Source organism: Epinephelus fuscoguttatus, linkage group LG12 (genome assembly GCF_011397635.1).
Source record: "Epinephelus fuscoguttatus linkage group LG12, E.fuscoguttatus.final_Chr_v1".
NCBI classification, from domain to species: domain Eukaryota; kingdom Metazoa; phylum Chordata; class Actinopteri; order Perciformes; family Serranidae; genus Epinephelus; species Epinephelus fuscoguttatus.
In genome coordinates, this window is record NC_064763.1 from 9,356,943 (window position 1) to 9,375,864 (window position 18,922).

The following is an 18,922-nucleotide window of genomic DNA, read 5'->3' on the forward strand; positions in this document are numbered from 1 at the left end:
CGTTCAAGGCCCTTACGAACCCAATGAGGACGACAAAAAGTGAAACAGAAAAAATCCCCTCTACCCTAAATGGCAAACAGCAGTACGGCTTTTTTTCCACAAATGGAAATATCCTCCTGGTGAAAGGATCAATTCTTAATTTGCAGTTTTGTGTTAACATGGTATATCATGCCGTCAATATTCTACATGCCTCAAGCTAAATAGAAATTACTTAGATTTGTCTTGCTCAACCTTGTAGCCAAGAATGTTACAGTGTAACACATTTATTATGACAGACCTAACATTTCACTGCCTTATTACTAGTGTTGTGCAGGTTACTAGTTACTTTTCTTAAAAGTAATTGAGCCTATTATTACATATTAAAGTAATACTCATTAGGGAAAATAACATTTGCAATTCTTTTAAATATCTGCATCAATCCCTTATTAATGCACACATAGCTACTGTATTATTTTAGTGTTGTTGTGGCACAGCGTGGAACAAGACAACTGCCAACTTTTTAGGGCTGGAAAGTAGGAAACATACATCTTCCCAAATTTTCAACTGTTCAGATATTTGTTCATTTGTTTGGTTGGTATTTGGTTTTTTGGTAGTCAGACATTTTACTTAATTGATTTATTTGTGACAGCCAACACAATATAAACACTGACCGTCAGTTTGGAGAGTTTACACACACACAGTGACACTGGTAACTGTTAGCATCACACAGCTAAAGTTAACTAATGGTCATTAACGAGTTAAATGACAGTTAAATGAATCGTGCCATTTCCGTGTCGAGAGCATCATATTTTGATGTTTAGGTCCACTGACAGATATTTGACGAGTAGGGATGAGAAGGCGTTGGCTTGGCAGGAGGAGAAGAACTCCAGAGACGGTCTTACAGTGCTGTGATTATCCTGTGTAATGCATGCATGTAATGCTGTGTCATGTGCAGCGTCCTATCTATGATTGTATCTGTTATCACTATGTGCCATGGCTCTAGTGTTTGTTTCCTGTTTCATTTTTTTTTACTCACTCCTTTTGTTGTTTTCAACTTCATTTCCTGCCTTTGTGTGCCTGTCTGCCACGCCCTGATTAGTTTCGCCTGTCCTTCATTAGCCTTGCTGTGACCTGTCCTCCGTTCACGACCTCCCTCCCTTGTGTATAGTGTGTGTGTGTTTATCCTGTTTCACTGTCATGTCACCTGCTTTTGTTCCCTGAGTCCAGCTTTCAGCCCATCGTTCACTATCTTCAAGTGTTTTTGTGTTCTTGGAGATTTTTGGATGTACTTTTGCTTCCTGCCTGTTTATGGACTCCCTGTTGTACTCTCTGTTAAATCTTTGAACTCATTCTGCCGCCTCCTCATCTGTTTTATCTGTGTTTGGGTCCTTCCCCTGCTAACTGCTCTCAAACATGACACTATGATGAAAATCAGCTTGGATTAGCTTTGTAGAAGGGTGTTGTTTTGCTCGGTATTTTATAAAATTAAAATTACTACTCTTTGATGTGGATAAAGTTCTCACATCTCCACATAGACTAAAACTCACTAGTATATTTTTGTCCTTGATGTCGAGAAGAGAAAAATAATGTCCATATTTACAGGACAGCGAGCTGAAATAGTTTGAACTGTCAACCACTGTGTGCAGTGACTGCTAATTGATTGATTTACGCCATGTATTGTGCCACCATAAGGTCGGGTGTTGTTAGATGATAACCTGGAAGGCAAACCCGGTGTTTATCTGCTGTAACAAAAGACAAATGTAATGAGTTATGAGCGCATTTAAATCTCACTAGTTGTAATTTTGTTATTTAATTGTAAAACAAAATTAGTTACATAACTGCCAAAAGTAGTGGAGTTACATTAACATGTTACTTTGTTAATCCCAACTCTGCCCATCACACAAAACCATTCGAATATTTTTAATAGATGTTCCGGCTTTCAAAACTCACTTTAAAACTCACTTTCTGTGTTGTGCTATCCCTAAAGAGCCCTTGTTCTCAAGCCCATAGTAGAGTCATTCTGACAGAGTTTTGCATGATGATGTATCCTGTTTTCATCATTCCCAGAAGCATACTTGACTTCACTGTAAAATTCTGACAGATTTTGGTTAGATCCAAACAACCGAGACATGTAGATCTTCCTGCAATTCCTTGGTCACCTCCAAAGGTCTGTTTTATTTTAAGCAATTATACAATTTTGTTCTCTTTCCCTTTGGCTAACCTCTCAGATGGCCATGTTGCAAGGTCCCAACACTTGTCACTCATCTTGATGAGCTGTCTACTTTGAAACAGTATCTAGCCTGGAGACGAGGTACCCATCAAACACGCAGCTACCACAGGCACTGAAAAACAGATGGCGAGTTCAGCCACTTTAATAAAAAAAAAAAGCGACAGCGCTGTTTACTCTTGTTGTGCATTTGCTGTATGTCTTTTTTTCTCCTTCTCGTCCTTTTCTGCTTTATTGTTGTTATTACTGTGGCTCACTTGCACTTGATAGCCCCAGTCTGGCTCACCACAAGTAACATTCACATGACACAAAGGCATAGTGGATGTGTCCAATGTTATTAAAAAAAAAATCTTTGAAAAGTCTCCACATTGCAGCCAAACATGGAGATATAGCCTTGAACATCCAGGGTCACAGACACACCCAGACTACTGCATTGTGTACATGACCCAATTTACCCATCGGTTCATTAAATTTTCATCTTATTATCTCATAATGTAGTGAATGTCCTGTCCATTTATGTTATTTTAATGTGGTAAAACATTTATATTGCTGCTTTAATGCCCCTTTAATACACAAGACAGCACTAAAGTGCAGGTGTGGTCTTCATTCAATTAACCAAAAATTCAGCCTCGCAGATATGCCCAAGTGTTCCTGTCTCTCTGCCACATTTACTCCCATATCTGAGCGAATATTAGGCCAACTGTGTTACTGTGATAGATTATTGTTTTTGTTGTAGGGGTTTCAAGAACATCAAAGGACATGATCATTGACCCATCTTCACCATGCCGAAGCTTGTAAAAGTCAATCAAACACAAGCAGCTGAAGGCAATGGATCAGTGAGGAACAACACTGGAGGGTGGAATCACGCTGGCTTTTAAAGCCGATATGATGACCCCCTGCTGCCTTCTGTGTTTTGGGCTTCTCTTTAAGTCCATATTTAAAGGCAGACATTTCTAGTTTCCTTTAATGATTATATATTCAATCATAATTCCATGTGATTTCCCCCCCCCCTTGCATCAATCAAAGCCTTGTCAAAACAGCTATCGGCAGCAGAGGGTACAGACGGGCAGAGCAGCATTGGGACATTGCTGCTGTTCTTTTCCTTTTGCTTCTGCAACACAAAAGGCAATTTTCACATTTCATCATGTTATAAATTTGAATTGTCCTGCTCCAAACACATAGTTGAATTGTTCATTGTGGGAATGGAGTTTTCCATCTGACTGCGTTAGTATTTTGACTTTCTCAGAGAATTGTCAGTCATGCAGCAACTCACTATCTATAGTAAATGGTCAAATAAAGCTTTGCCTCTCCAGGGTTGTTATTTAGCCGCCGCATGGACTGCTTACATTTTAAAGATCGGATTTTGTGAGATTACGTTGGTGTTTGTCCATACTTCCCATTAAAATGATGTGCCTGCTGTGACTGCCGTAATAATAAACACAGATTTAAATAATACGGTTATCTCTTTACATCACGTCTGCTGATACATGCATTTTAACTGGAATGCATCCAGACAACATAGTGCTCTGATAGCAACCTGAACCTGACCACTTGGTTTCTGGTTTGGGGATATGATGTATGATCAAATGATAAAAGTCGGCCTGGAACAACCATGGCCATAGGCAAGGCTATGTAGCCCACAAGGCATTGAAAAAATATCTCTACTGAGTAAAAACTCAGTTCTTTTTTCTTCATTTTTATTTTCTCTTAGCAGCTCATGTTAGCTCTCCCTGGTTAGCCATGTCTCACATTGCAGACTGTGGAAATCAAAGGCAGAATTAGCAGAGAGATAACATCTTGATCGAAAGGGGAAGGAAAACAACAAATGGATCATGGAAGACATCCCTTTTTACATGTCAATAAGATCAATGGGTGAAAGATAGTGAGCATGAAAGTGGTGCACAGGAATTAACTCCAGGGGAAAATCCTGTGAGGAAAATAATTCCCCCTTTGATAATCAGAGCTGTAGATCACATATAAGGAAGACTTTGATTTTCTTATTGCTGAAAGGAAATTTGCAGATGAGTTGCACCCACATTATGTGGTTTGATTTGAACAGAGAAACAGTTAAATCCAGTCAAAGTATCGGCTCCACCGTATATTGGGACATTTTCACCTCTCTCCTGGTCTGCATATAAAAGAAGAAGCATTTTCTACTGAAATCAAGAAAGTGAATTTGTAATGGGTTAAATGGAGGCTCTTAGAGACAGGTTAGTATGTGGGCGGCAAACAAAGCTAAAAGCACAACAGTAACATATTGCGACCCGAGAAGCAAAGCCCATTACAGTTAAGTGTTTCTAGGAAAATTTAGTTCAAGGAAATAAACAGCTTAAATGCAACAGACGTTTTACCAGCAAGACAGAATGTTTCCTTTTCTGCTGTCACAAAATAAAACATCTCCTACCTGCTAGTAAGAGGCCATGGACCGCTGCCACCGTGGTAGAAAGGGCCTTAGAGTGCAAATGTGAAAGCCTAAAGCAGGAAGAAAGCTTCAAAGGCAGGGACCAAGAAAGAGACATTCAGACATGAAGGAGAAAGAACGTTTGCGTGTGAGACAGGAATAGACAAGTGACTCTTCAAGTAAATGTCACACAGAAATCAGAGAGGGGTTGGGCGATAAAACAGTCTGTCTAATTATCCTGACAATGGTTTTCATTAAATCGTTAAATCAGTCATAAACTTCACCAAAGACATATTTTAGGTTGTTTTTTTTTTCTTTCTGACCTCCACCTTCACTTCCAACCTCAGCACTGTCACTGATTATTAAGCCAAATAAAGTCCTGCATTTAATAAATAAATAAATAAATAAATAAATAAAAATCAGCAGCTGATCTGCACCAGAAACAGACTCCAGCTGCTTGTCGACGTCCACTCACAGCAGAACTAAGCAAAATTGAGTCAATCAAGTTGTTGGGCAGGAAATGTATTCCTCACATTTTTTTAACAAAGTTTGGGTAAGCTTCTTTGACCTGTGCAGACTTTGTAATGGAGTTACACCTTGTGGCACAAAAAAAAGTAAAAAAAAAAAAAAAAAAAAATCATCAGCCTATTGAGTGTCCAGTCACAACCCCACACTGCAGGGATTTAGTCTACATTTCTCTGAGCTTTTCTAATTAAATTGCACAGAAAATGAATGGGAAATGTGCGGCTTCCTGTTTCAGGAGTGAGAGAAACGGGGAGGAGGAGGAGCAGAGTGGGCCTAAATGTAATCATGCAAGCAGTTTATCACATAAATATATGATTAGATCATAAACTTCTTTGAGCTTTTCCAAAAATAAATTTCCCAATAAACCTATGACAGCTAAAATGTCTGTAATTTTCTTTATTATTCAATCTTACATGCTGCCATAGTGTAACCTTACAAATGATTATTACATTTTCATACACCTAATGATTAATACTATGCACGTATATTATGTTCAATTGTATTACATTACACTGAACACATGTATAACGTGTGTCTGTATTTTAATCCTAATCAGCATCCCCACATCAACTGTGGCACAGCCTGCAATAAAGATTTAAATGAGCAGCATTAATAAAATACCTGTATTGGCCTAAAGAACAAATGCAAATTTCTAAATTTAGGCACTGATGTCGAACTAATGCCTTTCAAACTCGACATGCACATTCTACTCCCCCTGAAGCCCTCTCTGCATGAATATGAGATTGAATACAGCGTATAGAGTACTGCTGTTTATTATCCAAGCTGACTGCACTAATAAAAGATTTAGGCAAAACCATGTAGGCATCTTCTCAGGGCAACGTTAACTTGAGTAACAGTAGGTCTTCAGTCAAGAGGTACTGTACTGGAGGTTGCGTAATGTCTTAATGCAAATGAATGGGGAGATTATCTGGAGACGTGCTGTGTATTTATTTGTTGTAACCTTACAGTCCCACTCACTGACATGTCAAACAATATCAGTTTTCTTTCTGCAAGGCCAATCGAAGAGTACTCATGAAACTAGGAACTGGACTTATATGATAATCATGAACCTGAATCTCCTACAATTGTGATAAATAATTTGTTGTCGGGTTTTTTTTTGTTGTTGTTTTTTTTCTTTTTGCATTGGCAGCTGCCGCAGATCAATATTGTGTTGTCAAGGTTCAGAATGCAATTTCCAGTCAGTAATTGGCCAGCAAGCCAAACATATTGTTGTGGGCAGAGGCATGAAGCTGTTCTCCACACAAGCATTTTCACAAACACCTCTGTGCAACCAACAGAGAAACCATTATATTACTTACAAAAGCAACGACATCATCATTTAGAACTGTTTCCTTCCTCCGTCCCCCACCAATGTTTTGAATCTATTTTATCTGAAGATGCCTCGTGTGTGTCACAGTTTGACAAAGCCTTAGTATTGGTTGACATATCACACCGCATATCAACTTCTCAATTGGAGGAGCTGGTGCATAGCGTGATCTGTCAGCAGGTGCTAAGGCTTTGTCAAATGCAGTGATATAAAAGGCAGTCTTCAAATAAAGGAACTGTAAGACAAAATGGTGGATGGTGAGAGAACTGACAGGAGGTGTACCATCACCCACTGAACCATCTACAGCGGCTTTTCCTGACGTGCCTCTGGCCGACGTGTCCACTCATCAGCCTTTGTCAGCAAGACGCTCGTCTGCTCAGGAAGCCGAGAACTCAGATGAATCTGTAAAGGAGACATGTGCCTAAAACTTCAGTGCAAATTCTTCTCCTGGTATGACTTCCTGTGGACTGGAGAATTAATTAACCCTGAAGAAACAAAAGATTTACCATTTTTATTTAGAGGCCAAACAGACAGAAGTATCCCGATGGCTGTGTAGAGTGATGCATTCATGTGTTTTTGTAATAGTTAACCCTCTGAAAACCGACCTCAAAGTGGCGTTCGTGGGGGGTTGATGTTGTCATGATCCTTTTTAAAATCGTTGTTTTTTTTTTGTTTTGTTTTGGTTTTTTTTTACGTCTGGAACCTCTCATCTACAATGGGCTTGAGATGCGCTGTCGCTGAGGACTTTGTTCAGATTTCTTATCCTGAAGCCTCCTTAAGGAATCTGGTAAAGATTTTGATTCGACGGAGGAAACCTCTTGCAACCGCATGCCTTTGCTGACGAACCTTGGACATGGACCTTCTGCATGGAAGACGAGTGCTGTAGCCACTACACTAGGGAGGCCCCTAAGCCTGTTTAAAATCGATTTAATATTAAAAAAACAAACAATAATAGCTAGAGCATTCATTCTTTTTGCAACATATAGCTAATACTATTGTGTTTCACACCATCATGTTTTCAGTGTGCGATTATGTCAATACGTTATGCTACAAGTGGTCAAAAGACAAAGAAATGGCACAGTATTGTCATTGTCACGGCCGCAAAGACCGTGGTTTACATAATGCTGTTTAAAACTTATCTACAACAAAAACTATATTAGCTAGAGTGTTCATTTTGACTTGCAGCAGAAAGTGTAGACGTCTGTCTTTTGTGCCATCATGTTGTCCTGATGATGCAATGATGTCATCACATTATGCCACAAGTGGTCCAAAAACAGTTAAAACATGCAACGGTGCCAGAGAGACAGAGAAGCAAGTCTATTGTAATGTCTCTTGTATTTTCTTTAATATATGACACAATTTCAATACTTTTATCAATAATTATGGTTCATTGTCTGAAATAGCCATTTAGCTTTTTAGTTGTAGAGACTGTAGAGATGTGGGATACCAACAAATACCAATGTAGGCACTGGGGAAATACTTCTACTGCAGATGAAAATACTAAAACAATTTGCACTCTGCTTATAAAAATAAGCATTTCTCAAAAACTAAAAAATGTATATATAGTACAAAGCTAAGTAGTTGTTTTGATCACTTTTCTACATTTAGAAATCTTTTGGATCAATATGTGTTGTGTCTTAAGTTTTTTCTAATTCAATCAAAAAACATCCAGTTTTTGTAGTTTTTAAATTTATGACATATTTTCAATACTTTTATTGATTTTTATGGTTATTTGCATTTGCATAACCTTTTAGCTTAGGCTGTACAGATTTTAGTGATATTGCGCATTTGAAAATACTGCAAGAAATGACATCACAATAAGAAAAAATACCAACATACACACTGGCAGACTGTTTCTAGGGCAGAGTTCAAGGGTTTAAAAGAAATAAACTTTTCCAACAATACTGTCCACACAAGCAGGTGATAATGTGTATGTGAGCTGTTGTACACAAAGCATGCTGTAGAATGGATTCACACCCATTTTCTGCCCGACAACACCACAGTATTGTCACTAAACAGTTAACTGCAGCCTTATCTCACATGTCACTTTCTGTAGAGGTAAGGCACCAAAGCCTTCAAGCCTACACATTCTAATTTTGCTCGTGAGATGTGAAAGTGCATGTCTGGGGTTACAAGCTCCGCCGTTGTTCTTTTGTATTCCATTACAATGAGCAAGGAAAAATGTGCACGTCAACACTATGTTTGCGTGCTTGTAGCAAGTTTCCCTCTCTTAAAAATGCTCCCCTCTGGAGGGAAAAAAAAGGGACTGTTTTCGGTAGCTTCTGCTTACTGTGAGAAACTGTTCTGAACACTTGAATAACAAGACTTGACATGTCGTAGCTAAAGAAATACAAAACCCTGGTTTCTTGTTGTTTTTCTTCACGGAGTATGACAACCAGAGAATACATGCACACCCAGTTATTACACTGATAGCCAGCACCAGACACTAATGTCTGCTCAGATGTAGGACATTTCTTCTCCTCTGCTTTTGTTTCTTGGAACTTTTTAGTCATTTACCACATAAACTGTTTGCAGGGACCACAAATACACCATTAATATCACTCACGCGCTCCCAAACGATAGTAGCTGTTTTTTCCCCCGTTATCCCTCTATGAGCTGTGGGTCTCTCATATTTGTTCGCCATCGATCATAGCGGTGTGGCGCACACGCTGGAAAGCAGCCGGTGGGGAGAGGCAGCATTTGCAATCAAACAGAGAGGAGCAGTGTGAAATCTCAGGAAGAGGCAGCTTCCCCCATGCCCGTGGGCAGGGGATCAGACGATGAGGAAGCCTGCCTCAGACACTCAACACCTCCCACTGGCACCCTGATGCAAGCAGCATGCAAACCCACCCCTCACATGTATCTGTCAGCCGGGGGGTTAAGCTCTGTGTGTACCCCCACTTCGTAACTGCACTGTGGAGTGCATGTTATGCTACTGCAGTGGAGGTGCTTTTAGAAGCTTTGCTAAGGTTCACTGTGAGTCGTTGATGTGGTACTGAAGGTGGGAGAAGGTGGAAATTACTGTTTTTCTTTTTTTCATGATATTGCTTTAAGCAAGCAGATGGGGACTGACCCAATATTAAAGGAGGGAGCTACAGGTGCAATCTATCTCCAAGTCTAGAGGAAAAGAATTTTGCTGTGCAGAGAGTAAGAAATGTCATTGAGTCATTGCTCTTCAAAACCAAATCACAAGCTCTCTAAATCCAGTCAGCCTGTTCCAGCCACTGGCATAATAGTGCTGTGGTTTGCCCATCTGTCCTCCATTGTCCACCTTGGCTTCCCATCCATGACATACAAGACTATAAACTCTAAAGGGTTTGTTCCAGACTGTGAGCAGATTTATTTCAGGTATAGGTACAGGAGAAAACAGGCTTGAGTGGGTGAGAAAATACCAATTTTTCCCACCGCTCCTTTGGCTGCTCCTTTCACCCCCATGGTTGACTCATTTGCTTCATCATGTCCACCAAATATTCAAACAATGATCGTTTCAGCTGAGTGTGGGGGTGTGTTTTGATGTGCAGAGCAGACGGTATTCCGCCACACTGTAAGTGGGTACTACAGCTACAGATGGCTAATAGCCACAGCAAAAGGCAGACACAAAAGTATAATTATCAGTATTGAATTTTTGTAGATAGATTTGGAGTGCGATGGAAAGGTCAGTGCAAGCAAATGTAAAAAACTTGTGCTTTCACAAATGATACACCCTATCATATCATGCTGTGATAACCAATTCATTACTATCATTACATGTTTAAAATACTTGCGAGCTGACGTGTGTCACTGGAAATTATATGCACTATAGAACACTAATAACAGCATGCAGCAACAGTTACCTCAACACGACAGGTTGCAGTTGGATATGGAGCTCTCGTTTGTTAAATTGTCTATTAAGAATAGACAATATGTCAGAGCTACTTTATAAATAAAACCATATACAATTTTGATGGAACACCAACAGACAAGGTAATGGCCTACTAAAATAGCTGGCATTAGAGCATCTATGTTCTCTGTTGATGACGTGCGATATGTGCTTTGGCGCTGTTGGAAGAAAATGGCAGATTTTGGCAAGCCAGGCGGCGTATTTAGCTGTCATTGCTGATTTTCTGGCCCTTGATGATGATGAGCATGGCTCAGAATGTGCTTTAATTCCTGTCAGCGGTGCATGGCATCATTTTACATTGCATGTTTTCTTTTAGCTGGCATTTCATTACATTAAGTCCAAATTATATTTTCTAAAAACACAGTCGACCTAAAGTCAATTACCAACCTGACAGTCAGTGAGGATGTAGCAGTCTGTGTTAACCTTTATGTCTTTTATCCCTTCTTTTATGAGGCTGAATGAGTTAAAGGACAAATTATGGGACATTTCGGCATTTGTGTCTGGCTAAACGTGAGTTCCCTGTGCATGTATCCATACTACGCCCTTTCATATGCACACATTTCTTGCAATTTCTAATTCACAAAGGACAAAACACGCCCAATTGTTGCATGTGAAGTGTTTTAGAAAACCTGTGTAAATGTACCTTTTTCCCCCCCCTGCACACTGATTTTCAGAGCTACACAGAATTTTTACACAAGGGCGCTTGGTGTGGCATAAACCTCCTGGAAGCTGTGGAGAGGTTTTAATCAAGTGTGAAATCCTTTTGGAGTAGATGCCTACACGACTGTGCTTGTGCTCAGAAGCGTACTCCTCAACCCTCTCCCCAACTCTCTTCCCATGAACATCTTTTGTATCAAGAGTCCATTTCGCTGCAGTGATGCATACAGACAACGCTCTTAGCGGAGCCGAGAAAATGAAACTCCAATCATCATGCATGAGGCGGCACACACAGGCGCACTCTTGCCGTGGTCGCCTCGTCTTTTCTTAGAGCTCCAAATTCGGATTCTTCTTTCTTAATCAGGCATAAAAGCGTAGTTCATTCATTTGAAAAGAATCATTGACATTGGCCTTGTAAACAGAGAGAAGAATTTGCCACTTAAGCATAATGATATAATTAAGCATGAATACGGCAGAATGTTGCTCAATTGTAAAGTAAATGTATTAAATAGTCTAAACATCTAGCAATTTAGGATTATTGAAACAATGAGATTAGCGGCAACAATAGATGGAGCTATGCATTCTTTAATAAACAATGGGACAATTGTATATGGATTACCCATGACAAATGGATGTTGTACATAAAAGGGGGAAATGAGACAAGAAAAATACCTTCCACTACTTTTTACGAAGCGGTTTAAAATTTTAAGTCATGCCTTGCAAGCTGTCTCTCTCTGGCTTTTGATTGATTGAAGCCTTGGTGGGCCAGATGCAGTTTTTTCCAGCCTCAGAGGTCTGACATTTTGCAGGATAATTATCTTGCCACTGGTCATGAGTACAATGCTGATGGTGCGTCTCACAGGCATACTGTCAAGGTGGCATTTGCTCTATTAGCTGTGAACTCTCACTACAGCCTCTAATACGTCATCTCTTGTGGTTGCATCATTCGCATGCAGCAACATCTTTCTGCTGGTTGTGTGTGCAGCGCAGAGCCCTCCGCTTTCTCTACGAATACATTTACTCCCTTTCACACACTGTCCTGTGGCTGCGAAGCAAGACAGCGTGTTCCAGTGATGGACGTGTTCTTTCACTGCGTGGACAGCACTGAGGCATTACAGTAATGCATTTATCACGGCAATCAAAAGTTTACATGAGGGCGACGTCGTAGACTCACAGATCTCAGTCGTCTGCTCTTCTCTTCGCAGACATTGATCCGGCTGTCCCAGTCTGAGTCTGAAGGGATAACAAAGATAAATTGAGTGGTATTTCCATTAAATCTGGGCTGTGTGTTTAGCTTGTCAACAGGTGGGCTGCTTAACAAGTCTATTAGCTGCCAGCTGCACATTTCTGGTAAACAAATACACGGGTTCTTCTGTGCAGTTTTACTTTCAGAAAGCGTGTCGTACTCTTGAGTGATGGCTGAAGCAAACTTATTTTGGAGCTTTTCACAGCTTGTACATTTAAATGAGGTCACTGGGTCATGGACCCATTTATTTAATTAGGAACAGTTGAATAAAAAATGGATGATAATCAAGGGCAGGGAACTCATTTCAGCACTGTCAATCAATAACTCATTCAACAATGGTTTTGCCTAAAGGGATCCAGCCATTCCCTTTGTAACCAAACACTGTATGTCTACAGTATGTGTGTCTGCAGTATTTTGTGCATTCCTGCTCTCTTTTTTTTACACTAACACATATTTGAAGCACTGTTTACAGCATCCAACTAACACAGGAAAGAAATCAATACATTGCCATATTGAACATGTTAACAATACAGTGATATATCACAAACATACCAGACAAACTGCTGTTGGATACTACTAAATGACATAGACACAGCACGCCATCTCCTGAATGTATCACATCAGCGAGTGGACTACACACACAGTAGTGCTCATTACACAGTGCATAGCAACAGCTACATAGCAACTGCTGCTGACTGCTTAGCAACAGCTGCAAAGACATCAAGGAGGGGGGTGGGTTTCATGGGGTATTTCAGATGACACCATTTCTGTTCACAAATGCCTTTTTACAACTTTTTTTTTATGAATGTTCTGATGTGTATCACCATGAAGCCCTCTCTGATGGTGCTGTTTTCTCTTCCCCCTGCCCACAGATATTCGCTCCCTCCCTGACGTGGCAATGACCGGAAACTGCACAACTGAGTGCAGCGAATTGGGCCACTCAGACGCCTGCTGGATGCCCGGACATCCCTCCCCCGTACGCAAGACCAGGAACCCCCCGAAACTCTCCACCTTCGTGCCTTACCAGGAGAGAGGGAGCCTGGGACGCCTGGCCAACGGGAGCGCCAGGCTGGGTGGCGAGGAGCACCGGCCGCGCCTTCCGCCCTCCCGCAGTGCCTATTCCAACAGCGGTCACGACGCCAGTCAGGACTGCCCCTCAGAGGAGATGCCCCTGAGCGTCGCCTCTGAGTTCCCGCCCACCTCCCCTTCTGCCCACACTCCAAAAAGAGAAATTTACCTGTGAGGAATATCGTCATCTGATTGGTGCACAAACGAAGAAAAGATCCACCCACTTCAGAAGGAGAAACAGGCTGTCCACATGCTAAAGCCAATGCCCGTTTTGTAGGTAACAATAGGCTGTGACTCATCCAACCACTGGCATGAACACTTGTTTTTGTCATTTCCTCCTTAAATTATTAATTTATTAGCATATTTATTAAGAATTCCACAAAGTTAATTAATGCAGTCACTCATTTATTTATACAAGATCCTGAAGGATACAGATCTAACTGATCAAAAGGAAACGCAGATGGTAATTGCTACTCTCGTAGTAACTGAATATTGTTGTAGTTAGCCAAGTCCCATTCTGTGAAGTGATCTCTTGAATTTGAAAGTTGTGATCAGTGCTCTTGTGCCATTATTAGACATAATTTAATAGACAGCCAGTCAGGCCCGATCAGAAGGCATAACACTTTTGACTAACAATCAACTGAAACGGTCTATCTTAATGTACAGTGATGTATATACATTTGAATGGTGTGTTCTACATATATTTTTGTCTGGCATAAGCTGAAAAAAAATTGCCTCAGAATTTTAGCATATTTAAGCTTTTCTTTGCTGCTGCTGTTTAAACTTGATTGAAACCATCTCCAGAAAGTGGAGCTCGATATCGTGAAAGGCATTTATCCGCTCCACACAATCACATACACACACGCACACACACACCTTGGACCCCTAATCATAGTAGAATGGCCTTTACCTCTGCTCCCTGTAGAGCTCTGCCACTGGTGGAGAAAGCTGTGTGGCAACATTTAAACTGACATTATGTTCCACTGACTCTCAGCACTGTGACCTATCGTTCATCATGAAAACGGTTGACTTGGCCACAGCACCCCGCAGTCACAATGACCAAACGCAGAGTACTCACTGGACAAATTCTGATTGGCTTTTTCAAATGAAACCTTGTGACACACTCCGTTGATGAAATCATACCAGTGTATCAGTTAAAAGAAAAAAAAAAAACTCCTCTCTGTCGTGACAATCAGACGGACTCTCACAATCCTTTCCCCTCACGATCCATAAGAACTTCTGTAGATCTTATGAATTCAGAGTTATTTACATGAAAGGGCACTTGAGCGTGGATAACCACTGGAGAGCTCGAGCACTTACCGAAGTTAATAACACGCTGACGTACTACATGAGTGCTCTTTGATGAGAGTACTTTCTTTGTTTTATAAAGTATCAGTTCTCACTAGATACTTCTTCAGAGGTGAATTCAACACAGTGCACACTGAAAGACTAAATTTATGGACAATGTGGATCTTGAGTTGGTAAGTCCAATTAAGTATTTGGAGTAACTGTCAATACCATGAGGAATTTCTCAATAAATATTTGATTTTAAGGTATACTATGCAGGACTGTCAGTTGGGCTCGTCAACCCCAGGTTCAGTCTCGTTTGGTGTTTGGCCTTGCTATATTTGCATTATTTGGCACAGTGTCTCTTGGATGCCTGCTGCCCACGGTCTGGCACCTGGTCACTGTGGGGGTACATGCCTATAAACCTCCTGAACACAGAAAATTAGAAGAACATAGAGAAAGAGGGCAGAGTCTCTGCAGAAAAATACACCGCCACACACTTCTGCCTAAGTGATGATTGAGAGGGATTACTTCTGTATGAGTCTATACATTGTTTTTCAGGAACATCCTGCATAGTATATTTTAAATGTCGGTGATTAATCCCTGCAAATGCAGAGTGTTGTTGAGCTTGAACATAGGATTAGATAGTAGGAGTCAGGCTTGATTTACTGCAACTCTTGTTAATTATGATTTTCCCTGTATTGAGGACAACATGCTTAATAAATTATAAGGCATTTTTCCTCTGGCTATTGAACAGAGACTAAAAAATAGGGCATGCCCGTGGGCTTCATTTATCTTTACAAAGATTTTCCAAGTGAATCTGAAGGATATGTCTGAAGGACACTGCGTATTAGTCGGTAATTGGATGTTAATGATGACAACACTAGCCTGCCTTACAACATCGTAGAGCTAGCCGCTGTCTTTGATTTAAACATTGATTTGATTAGATTTGTAGATACCTTTCACCTCTGCAGAGTATTTCCATAGTGAGATTGTGCCTCTGAGTAAGGGTGGAAGAGCCTTGAATGGACATTTCCTAATTAGGGTGAGTAATGAGTCCTGAGCTAGGGCATGTGTGAGCACACCCCCAGGACAAGGCACCCACCAGATAATGCAAATCCACCCGCAGAGCCACAATCAGTTAAAAGGGGTATTTTTATCAGCACTTACCTCATCATGCTGCCATCGAAAGCTGCGTTTAGAATAATTAAACTGAAAACATATGGAAATTACTGGACATGGCCATGATTAAATAAGGTGGGCGATTATCCTGCCTTGAGGGGGAGAAAGCACATTATGCCGTTTTCAAAGCCATTTAGCGACTGAAATAAAAATTCAAACAACAGCCATGATACACTGTGATTAAACCCCCACGGCTCCCCCAAGCACCCCTCTCAGAGCTGTGGATAGCCGCTTCACGAACTCAAAGCAGTGGGTAAGATCACTGACCTGGAATTAATGATAAGTGAGAAAGATAGCAATGAGTGATAAAACCAATGTCACATAGCCTCAATCACAACTTTATCTATTTAAACACTTCGACTTGATTCAGATTCACAACCGCTTTGCATCCAGATTTATCTCCGGGGTTAAATCTTAACCCGATTCCAGCCTAAGTACACTTATCACTTTAGTGAATCTGGTATCTTCAGATTTGTCTCTTTGATCACCGATACGTGAAACAAATGGGGTAACTCTCAGGAGATAACTTGTAATCATCTGTTGTTGCTCCAAACAGAATGGCAGGAGTTTGATTTAAGTCCTCTGCAAAATAAAAAACAAGCCTGGGCCTATTTCCCCTCCTCTCTTAATGAGTTGGACTCTTTCACTCGAGCCGATAATGACCTCCTGCTACTCACCCCTGGAACAATATATCACCAGGTTTGACCTTTCTTTTGAACTCATGCTGAATGAACTGTGTTTACTTCTCTCTCAAACACAGAACGGTTCTCCTTGATCAAAGTGGGAGGACATCATGAAGCACCTAAATACACTCAAAAGTATGTTGAATAATGTTTAATTTGTACTTAACATTGATTTAATGTTGAATTCACTTGAGTATCTTTTGCCTCTCTGTAGTGTGTATTGTATGGTGATCATTTCTGTGGACAGATGGACAAATTACTGTACTGAAATTGGCAAGAGATTTTTTTTTTCTTACTGATCAAAGACTCTTAGAAAAGTGGTTGTGTGAAAAAATAAAGAAAATCTTTTGGTGGTGTAGTGTACATAGATCTCCACAACCCTATGTCTGTTGTCAGGCAGGCAACGATTTTAGCATGAATTCCAAAGATAATTGGTAGAAACTGTTTACTCTTTCTTTCTTTTATTTTACTTTCTGAAATGTCAGTGCTGGTTCATATTCAAAAGGCCCCTCTCCCAAAACGAACTGAAATTAACTGAACATTTCATCTTTTTCCACAGTTCATCTAGAACAAAGACAATTGCCTTGAAAAAAATGTCTTTGCAAGAGAGAATCTAGTTGTTATCCTAATTGTTGGTATATTTATATAGGATAAAATGCTTGTGATGCCATGTTTTTGTACAGTTTTATGTACATACAAGTGAAGCTTTCTAAAAGTTCTGAGAAAAGCCGATGGCATATAAAAATTGTAACATGTTTTCTTGAGATGTGCACATCTTGCCTTGGTTGGATTGACCTTTGCTGAGTCAGTGTGAATGTGGCCGTTCTATGCCTGCACTGTAGTCATTCACCGGCTCCCACCTCCTGAGGACTTAATCAGTTTTTATGTTTATCGTGAACAGTGGATTGTCTTATCTTACCAGTTTGTTAAACTCCTGTGTTCTGCTTTGTTCTGTTTTCGCATGTTGACAAATTCTCTTGTAATACTGTAAGTCCTCATGAACTTTGTAATAAAATCACTTCAGGGAAAAAATGAATGCTGTCAGTGTTTTCTTTGTTTTCTATTATTATTCATCGCTTTTGAGTGTTAAACAAGGATTTGGCTGTTACATTTTTATAAGAGCTTCTCGCAGCCTTGGAGCTACATTGTGTAAAATGTGTCTCACTCTAGGACCCAGGCTCATTAAGAAGAACTAGTATTCTTGTCATGTGGGGACCAGCGCCTCATTTCTAAGTCAGGAAGCCCCAGAATGTTGAGAGGGAAGCATTCCAGGGCTTGAAGTAGGAGAGTCCCAGGACCTGTGTTCACTACTTCAACTAGAAAACAATGTGCTAGAAGTACACAGCCCCTGTCATGCACTTAGCTTAATTCGGAACATTTCTTTAAAGCATTGATGACTTGCCCATTGCTACACATTTAGTGCAAGGCTTACAAGAGTGCTGTCTTGTGATGTTAATTTTGATATGTCTGTGCCTTTTTTTTAAAGGGAGAAGAGTTTTTTTTTGTCATGGACAATGAGCTCCGGTTGAAAGCATTCACTGAAAGGGGAACTCTTTCTGTGTCTGATGTTAACGCTCTATGCATTTCTACTGTGTTTGATCATGAGCACATAAGCTATGAACTTAATTGACTTAATCGTCGTTGCACGGATACCATATTATTTAATAATGTGTGAACCGCAGTAATGCAACATGAGCGATTAAGCAATTTCAGGGCCTCTTTTGCAAACAGTATCCAAGTCTTGAGTCACTCTTCAGTAATGTAGTGCTACAGTATATTCTCTCTCACATGATCAGAGAGACGGCACTGTATGCCACTACGCCTTTTACTCCTCACTGCTTGCAGTTTCTGCGCTCAAGGAATTTTAAGACAGCACTCATTTTTTATTCACTCGGGGTATAAAAATGGCAAGAAAAACCTTGTCCTCTATTATAATTAAAATGGCATACAATGTTTCCTTAAGATGTATCAGTCAAGGTCAAGTCAGAGAGGTGGACGGTCCTCTGAGGAACTACATCTCATGGTCACTACCAAATTCCTGGGTGATAATGACAAGAGGCTGCGTTAAATGAGAGATCAATAACAGCAATAAGCTGCAAAGAGTCTCGAGCCATGCCTGTGACCTCATCAGACCATAATGCTCATTGTAAAGAACTAAAGTAGCAGTTCTGCTTTAGATCAAAGACACATTTTTGATCTCGGCTATTATATCTGACACAGTAAAAGTAGTAATTGGCCTAGTGGCACTCGCAAGGGGGGTCATGGCCCACCCTGATACAATTGTTCGACCCCCCATTGGCTTCCCCTGGTGAAAATAATTGGAAGCCCACATTACTGTCTTGAAGAGGCTGTAGCAAGGAAAAGGACAACCAGCCCATGTGAAGAATAATGACTCGCCTAGCACATGTAGATACATAACACATTAATACAGGATTTTTGTGGGACTCAAAATGTTAACTG

At 40.4% G+C, this 18,922-nt stretch overlaps 1 protein-coding gene across 2 annotated transcripts in view; it reads left to right on the forward strand.

Moving 5' to 3' along the window:
• pcdh1a (protocadherin 1a) overlaps window positions 1–15,348 on the forward strand; it is a 113,384-nt gene extending 98,036 nt beyond the window's left edge. For both annotated transcript variants that reach the window (XM_049591090.1, XM_049591091.1), the window contains exon 5: window positions 13,115–15,348. In XM_049591090.1, coding sequence (XP_049447047.1) covers window positions 13,115–13,485 — 371 coding nt within the window. In that variant the 3' untranslated portion in view covers window positions 13,486–15,348. The remainder of the gene's footprint in view (window positions 1–13,114) is intronic.
• The last annotated feature ends 3,574 nt before the right edge of the window (window positions 15,349–18,922 follow it).